The sequence below is a fragment of the Lucilia sericata genome, unplaced genomic scaffold, assembly GCF_015586225.1.
Source record: "Lucilia sericata isolate MDLA Ls3-8-SP2 unplaced genomic scaffold, ASM1558622v1 Contig000862F_arrow, whole genome shotgun sequence".
NCBI lineage: Eukaryota > Metazoa > Arthropoda > Insecta > Diptera > Calliphoridae > Lucilia > Lucilia sericata.
The window spans coordinates 1-8,569 of record NW_023994853.1 but is presented as its reverse complement, the minus strand read 5'-3'; the positions used below and the strand labels follow the sequence as shown (position 1 = coordinate 8,569).

Sequence of the window (8,569 nt, the reverse complement as noted above, 5' to 3'; positions counted from 1 at the left end):
ATAAAATGAAATACATACATCAGCTCTATACATTTTTAGTGAAATATATCAATGTAATTTAATATAAATATTAATAATTAAAAGAAAAAAATCACAAAAAAAGAAAATAAACTTATAAATCTTTAGACAAAAAATAATTCATAAAATTTGGTGTTATATTTATTTTAAATTTCAAAAAGTGAATGAATATTTCTATGAAAATCTTCGATGTTAATACATATTTCTTTTAAAGCAAGACTTAATTAAATAAAACAATAATCTTAAAGTAAAATAATAAATAACTTCCACCAAGCACAAGACACTGAAGCCCAAAAAGAGACCAGCTGTACCGCCAATAGAAACTGAAAACAGGAAACAGAAAAGAAGATTCAAAAGAGATATAAGGTAGACTATAGACCACTAGACTGTAGACTTAATAACTATAGTCTAGACTATAGACTAGATTATAGACTAGATTATAGACTAGATTATAGACTACATTATAGACTAAATTATAGACTGGATTATAGACTAATATATAGACCAGATTATATAATAGATTATATACTAAATTATAGACTAGATTATAGAATAGACTACGGACCAGATTATAGACTAAACTATAGACTAGACTATATACTAGACTATAGACTAGACTATAGACTAGACTATAGACTAGACTATAGACTAGACTATAGACTAGACTATAGACTAGACCATGGACTAGATTATATACTCTATTATAGACTATACTATAGACTAGACAAGTCGATAGACTAGACTACAGACTAGACTATAGACTAGACTATAGACTAGACTAGACTCTAGACTAGACTATAGACTAGACTATAGACTAGACTAGACTATAGACTAGAGACTAGACTAGACTATAGACTAGACTATAGACTAGACTATAGACTAGACTATAGACTAGACTATAGACTAGACTATAGACTAGACTATAGACTAGACTATAGACTAGACTATAGACTAGACTATAGACTAGACTATAGACTAGACTATAGACTAGACTATAGACTAGACTATAGACTAGACTATAGACTAGACTAATAGACTAGACTATAGACTAGACTATAGACTAGACTATAGACTAGACTATAGACTAGACTATAGACTAGACTATAGACTAGACTATAGACTAGACTATAGACTAGACTATAGACTAGACTATAGACTAGACTATAGACTAGACTATAGACTAGACTATAGACTAGACTATAGACTAGACTATAGACTAGACTATAGACTAGACTATAGACTAGACTATAGACTAGACTAGACTAGACTATAGAAACGACTATAGACTAGACTATAGACTAGACTAGACTAGACTAGACTATAGACTAGACTATAGACTAGACTCTAGACTAGACTATAGACTAGACTATAGACTAGACTATAGACTAGACTATAGACTAGACTATAGACTAGACTATAGACTAGACTATAGACTAGAACTATAGACTAGACTATAGACCTAGGACTATAGACTAGACTATAGACTAGACTATAGACTAGACTATAGACTAGACTATAGACTAGACTATAGACTAGACTATAGACTATAGACTAGACTATAGACTAGACTATAGACTAGACTATAGACTAGACTATAGACTAGACTATAGACTAGACTATAGACTAGACTATAGACTAGACTATAGACTAGACTATAGACTAGACTATAGACTAGACTATAGACTAGACTATAGACTAGACTATAGACTAGACTATAGACTAGACTATAGACTAGACTATAGACTAGACTAATAGACTAGACTATAGACTAGACTATAGACTAGACTATAGACTAGGACTATAGACTAGACTATAGACTAGACTATAGACTAGACTATAGACTAGACTATAGACTAGACTATAGACTAGACTATAGACTAGACTATAGACTAGACTATAGACTAGACTATAGACTAGACTATAGACTAGACTATAGACTAGACTAATAGACTAGACTATAGACTAGACTATAGACTAGACTATAGACTAGACTATAGACTAGACTATAGACTAGACTATAGACTAGACTATAGACTAGACTATAGGACGAAGACTATAGACTAGACTATAGACTAGACTATAGACTAGACTATAGACTAGACTAATGACTAGACTAAGACTACTATAGACTAGAATAGACTATACTGGACTAGACTATAGACTAGGACTATAGACTAGACTATAGACTAGACTATAGACTAGACTATAGACTAGACTATAGACTAGACTATAGACTAGACTATAGACTAGACTATAGACTAGACTTAGATAGACTATAGACTAGACTATAGACTAGACTATAGACTAGACTACTATGACTGACTATAGACTAGACTATAGACTAGACTATAGACTGTAGACTATAGACTAGACTATAGACTAGACTATAGACTAGACTATAGACTAGACTATAGACTAAGACTATAGACAGACTAACTAGCTATAGACTAGACTATAGGACTAGACTATAGACTAGACTATAGACTTAGACTATAGACTAGACTATCAGGACTAGACTATAGACTAGACCTATAGACTAGACTATAGACTAGACTATCGACTAGACTATAGACTAGACTATAGGACTAGATCTAGATCGGACATAGACAATATAGCTACTAATAGACTATAGACTAGACGATAGACTAGCTATAGGACTAGACTATAGCCCACTAGACTATAGACTAGACTATAGGACTAGCACCTATAGACTAGACTATAGACTCGACTATAGACTAGACCTATAGACTACGACTATAGACTAGACTATAGACTGACTAGTGACTAGACTATAGACTAGGACTATAGACTAGACACTATAGACTAGACTATAGACTAGACTATAGACTCAGACTAAGGACTAGACTTATAGACTAGCTATAGGACTAGACTATGACTAGACTATAGATCTAGACTATAGACTAGACTATAGACTAGACTATAGACTAGACTATAGACTAGACTATAGACTAGACTATAGACTAGACTATAGACTAGACTATAGACTAGACTATAGACTAGACTATAGACTAGACTAGACTATAGACTAGACTATATACTAGACTATAGACTAGACTATAGACTAGACTATAGACAAGACTAGACTATAGACTAGACTATAGACAAGACTATAGACAAGACTAGACTATAGACTAGACTATAGACAAGACTAGACTATAGACTAGACTATAGACTAGACTATAGACTAGACTATAGACTAGACTATAGACTAGACTATAGACAGACTATAGACTAGACTATAGACTAGACTATAGACTAGACTATAGACTAGACTATAGACTAGAATATAGACAAGACTATAGACTAGACTATAGACTAGACTATAGACTAGACTATAGACTAGACTATAGACTAGACTATAGACTAGACTATAGACTAGACTATAGACTAGACTATAGACTAGACTATAGACTAGACTATAGACTAGACTATAGACTAGACTATAGACTAGACTATAGACTAGACTATAGACTAGACTATAGACTAGACTATAGACTAGACTATAGACTAGACTATAGACTAGACTATAGACTAGACTATAGACTAGACTATAGACTAGACTATAGACTAGACTATAGACTAGACTATAGACTAGACTATAGACAGACTATAGACTATAGACTAGACTATAGACTAGACTATAGACTAACTATAGACTAGACTAATAGACTAGACTATAGACTAGACTATAGACTAGACTATAGACTAGACTATAGACTAGACTATAGACTAGACTATAGACTAGACTATAGACTAGACTATAGACTAGACTATAGACTAGACTATAGACTAGACTATAGACTAGACTATAGACTAGAATGTAGACCAAGACTACACTATAGACAAGACCATAGTTTTAGACCGTAGCTTATACTACAGACTAGACCATAGCCTATGGACTAGATATTAATCCATTTGACTTACCCATCAAATCGGTGAAAGAAAATATAATTAATCGCTTCAGGCGGTAAGTGGGCAAATTAATAATGGCAAATAAAAGACTATTACCACCGACCAAAGCATTTGTTTTTGTAATTGCTGTAATATAAAAAATTTTAACAGTTTTGTTTGGTGAAAATTTGTATGCCATCTTACAAATTTCGATCTCTTATTGACGATGGCATCCTGACAATTTTGGGCACAATAACAGGGTACCATTTGTTTGTTACCATTACTATCGACTTTGTATAATTTTATAAAAAAATCTAGAGTAAATAAAACTAGAAATTAAAATTTTTATTTTAATATATATAAAACAAAACTTACGTGCATTTTGGACAAAACATTCACGTAGAATTTTATAATTACAAACCGGTTTGGGTTTAGGTACTAAAATAAATAATGAATAAATTTAAAATTTTATTATTTTATTTATAAATTAACATTGTTTGTAATAACATACTGCGATTTGGATAAAAGTGTGGTATACATTTGCATGTCTTATAAACCAAATTTAAGCGACATTCCTGGAGGCATAGATTTCTCGTATATATCGGATAATGAGTCAAATTACTTTCATGCTGAAAACGACATTTACGCTGTTCCACACTGGCGCCACTGGAAAGGAAATTAACTTAACAATATCATGAAAAAATTGCCCTTTAAAAGTATACCTTTCAAAACCCTCTTCGGTAATAATTTCTATACAATCCACATCCACCTGCAAGGATTCATTAGTATAACCCAAATTATGATCCACTTGCATGATTTCATAAGAACTATGCAAAAATCCCTACAAATTAAGTATATACATTAAAAAAGTCTTCATATTTGTGGTTCTAAACAATCACTTACATCTATGGGTCTATTGTTGAAACCCAAAAAATTATAACTAACATCACTGTCAAAATAACTACTCTGCTTAACCTGCAATGTAGACTTAAGAGCTCTCATTTCATTTACCGGATATTCACCCCATATTAAATACAAAGATGTAAACTTTTCCGATAACATCGTGTTGGTCATATAACAAAGACCATATTCGGTTAAAATTTGTCTCGTTTCTATAATAAAATCTCCTGTAGTACTACGTATTTTATCAGCTACGTCATTTAAATCGTTTCTGTATCTAATAGATTTATCTCCGGTTAAATTATATATAAGTTGCATATATTTATCGGGGGTAATATTTAAACGATCTAGTATTATGTCTACCAATTGGTTGTTGGGTATATTTTGAAAATTTATATAGGTAGAGTTGGCCAAATTTTCCATAAACTCAAAGAACTCATGGCGATCTACGGAGCTTAACTTGTGGAGGCTGAAAGTAAAGATAAAACTTCTTTAAAGTAAAATACAACAAGAATGGATATTAGATCCATTCAGAGTGAAGCAACTTTCCCTATAAAAAAGAGGTTCAGACTGAAGCAACCTTTTCTATAGGAAAGTGGTTCAGACTGAAGCAACTTTTTGTATAGAAAAGTTGTTCAGACTGAAGCCACTTTTTCTATAGAAAAGTTGTTCAGACTGAAGCCACTTTTTCTATAGAAATGTTGTTCAGACAGAAGCAACTTTTCTATAGAAAAGTTGTTCAGATTAAAGCAACTTTTCCATAGAAAAGTTGTTCAGACTGAAGCAACTTTTTCTATAGAAAAGTTGTTTAGACTGAAGCAACTTTTTATATAGAAAAGTTGTTCCAATTGAAGCAACTTTTTCTATAGAAAAGTTGTTCAGACTGAAGCAACTTTTTCTATAGAAAAGTTGTTCAGCAGACTGAAACAACTTTTTCTATAGAAAAGTTGTTCTGCAGAATGAAGCAACTTTTTCTATAGAAAAGTTGTTCTGCAGAATGAAGCAACTTTTTCTATAGAAAAGTTGTTCAGCAGAATGAAGCAACTTTTTCTATAGAAAAGTTGTTCAAACTGAAGCAACTTTTTCTATAGAAAAGTTGTAGAGACTGAAGCAACTTTTTTTATAGAAAAGTTGTTCAGACTGAAGCAACTTTTTCTATAGAAAAGTTGTTCAGACTGAAGCAACTTTTTCTATAGAAAAGTTGTTCAGACTGAAGCAACTTTTTCTATAGAAAAGTTGTTCAGCAGACTGAAGCAACTTTTTCTATAGAAAAGTTGTTCAGCAGACTGAAGCAACTTTTTCTATAGAAAAGTTGTTCAGCAGACTGAAGCAACTTTTTCTATAGAAAAGTTGTTCAGCAGACTGAAGCAACTTTTTCTATAGAAAAGTTGTTCAGCAGACTGAAGCAACTTTTTCTATAGAAAAGTTGTTCAGCAGACTGAAGCAACTTTTTCTATAGAAAAGTTGTTCAGCAGACTGAAGCAACTTTTTCTATAGAAAAGTTGTTCAGACTGAAGCAACTTTTTCTATAGAAAAGTTGTTCAGACTGAAGCAACTTTTTCTATAGAAAAGTTGTTCAGACTGAAGCAACTTTTTCTATAGAAAAGTTGTTCAGACTGAAGCAACTTTTTCTATAGAAAAGTTGTTCAGACTGAAGCCACTTTTTCTATAGAAAAGTTGTTCAGACTGAAGCAACTTTTTTCTATAGAAAAGTTGTTCAGACTGAAGCAACTTTTTTCTATAGAAAAGTTGTTCAGACTGAAGCAACTTTTTTCTATAGAAAAGTTGTTCAGACTGAAGCAACTATTCCATAGAGAAGTGGTTCATACTAAAGCAACTATTCCATAGAAAAGTGGTTCATACTAAAGCAACTTTTTCTATAAGAAAGTTGTTCAGACTAAAGCAACTTTTTCTATAGAAAAGTTGTTCAGACTAAAGCAACTTTTTCTCTAGAAAAGTTGTTCTGAATAAGGCAACTTTTCCTATAGGAAAGTGGTTCAGACTGTAGCAACTTTTTCTAAACGAAAAGTTCTTCATACAGAAGGAAACTTTTCTATAGAAAAGTTGTTCAGACTGAAGCAACTTTTTCTATAGAAAAGTTGTTCAGACTGAAGCAACTTTTTCTATAGCAAAGTTGTTCAGACTGAAGCCACTTTTTCTATAGAAAAGTGGTTCAGACTGAAGCAACTTTTTCTATAGAAATGTTGTTCAGACAGAAGCAACTTTTCTATAGAAAAGTTGTTCAGATTATAGCAACTTTTCCATAGAAAAGTTGTTCAGACTGAAGCAACTTTTTCTATAGAAAAGTTGTTTAGACTGAAGCAACTTTTTCTATAGAAAGTTGTTCCGACTGAAGCAACTTTTTCTATAGAAAAGTTGTTCAGACTGAAGTAACTTTTTCTATAGAAAAGTTGTTCAGACTGAAGCAACTTTTTCTATAGAAAAGTCGTTCAGGCTGAAGCAACTTTTTGTATAGAAAAGTTGTTCATACTGAAGCCACTTTTTCTATAGAAAAGTTGTTCAGATTAAAGCAACTTTTCCATAGAAAAGTAGTTCAGACTGAAGCAACTATTCCATAGAAAAGTAAGTGGTTCATACTAAAGCAACTTTTTCTATAGAAAAGTTGTTCAGACTAAAGCAACTTTTTCTATAGAAAGTTGTTCAGACTAAAGCAACTTTTTCTATAGAAAAGTTGTTCAGACTGAAACAACTTTTTCTATAGAAAAGTTGTTCAGACTGAAGCAACTTTTTCTATAGAAAAGTGGTTCAGACTGAAGCATCTTTTTCTATAGAAAAGTGGTTCAGACTGAAGCAACTTTTTCTATAGAAAAGTTGTTCAGACTGAAGCAACTTTTTCTATAGAAAAGTTGTTCAGATTGAAGCAACTTTTTCTATAGAAAAGTTGTTCAGACTGAAGCAACTTTTTCTATAGAAAAGTTGTTCAGACTGAAGCAACTTTTTCTATAGAAAAGTTGTTCAGACTGAAGCAACTTTTTCTATAGAAAAGTTGTTCAGACTGAAGCAACTTTTTCTATAGAAAAGTTGTTCAAACTGAAACAACTTTTTCTACAGAAAAGTTGTTCAGACTTAAACAACTTTTCGATAGAAAAGTTGTTCATACTAAAGCAACTTTTTCTATAGAAAAGTTGTTCAGACTGAAGAAACTTTTTCTATAGAAAGGTTGTTCAGACTAAAGCAACTTTTTCTATAGAAAAGTTGTTCAGACTGAAGTAACTTTTTCTATAGAAAAGAGGTTCAGACTGAAGCAACTTTTTCTATAGAAAAGAGGTTCAGACTGAAGCAACTTTTTCTATAGAAAAGTTGTTCAGACTGAAGCAACTTTTTCTATAAAAAAGTTGTTTAGATTTAAGCAAGTTTTTCTATAGAATTGTTATTCAGATTGAAGCAGGTTTTCCCAGTTTGCAGTAACTTTTTCAAAAGATAAGTTATCTTGTTTGTAACAACTTCTATTGTCCTTTTCAGTCTGTCTTCGTTTAAATAATACTCTTTGATTAAGCCGTTTGTATGACAATAGATTTTAGTATATGTAGACTTACTTATATACTTGTATAATATTTGTATGTGTATGTTTGTCAATATGTCTGTGTGTTATACAAAACCTAATAAAACCACTATAATGGCCATCATTTGATAGAAAAAAAAACATTCAATTTACCTACCGGCAATATTCATTGAATAGTTTGATATCTAAACGTATTAATGGACAAATAGTAACACT

General features: G+C 31.6%; 1 protein-coding gene across 1 annotated transcript; it reads right to left on the bottom strand.

Annotated features, from left to right (window-relative positions):
• Positions 1 to 208: 208 nt before the first annotated feature.
• Positions 209 to 8,566, bottom strand: LOC119608640 (the record flags this gene model as incomplete). Its single annotated transcript, XM_037963136.1, has 8 exons — positions 209 to 341; positions 3,964 to 4,077; positions 4,135 to 4,244; positions 4,306 to 4,368; positions 4,442 to 4,596; positions 4,653 to 4,771; positions 4,834 to 5,299; positions 8,511 to 8,566. Coding segments are annotated over 7 exons (1,047 nt in total), but the record flags the coding sequence as incomplete, so codon positions are not given.
• Positions 8,567 to 8,569: the final 3 nt, after the last annotated feature.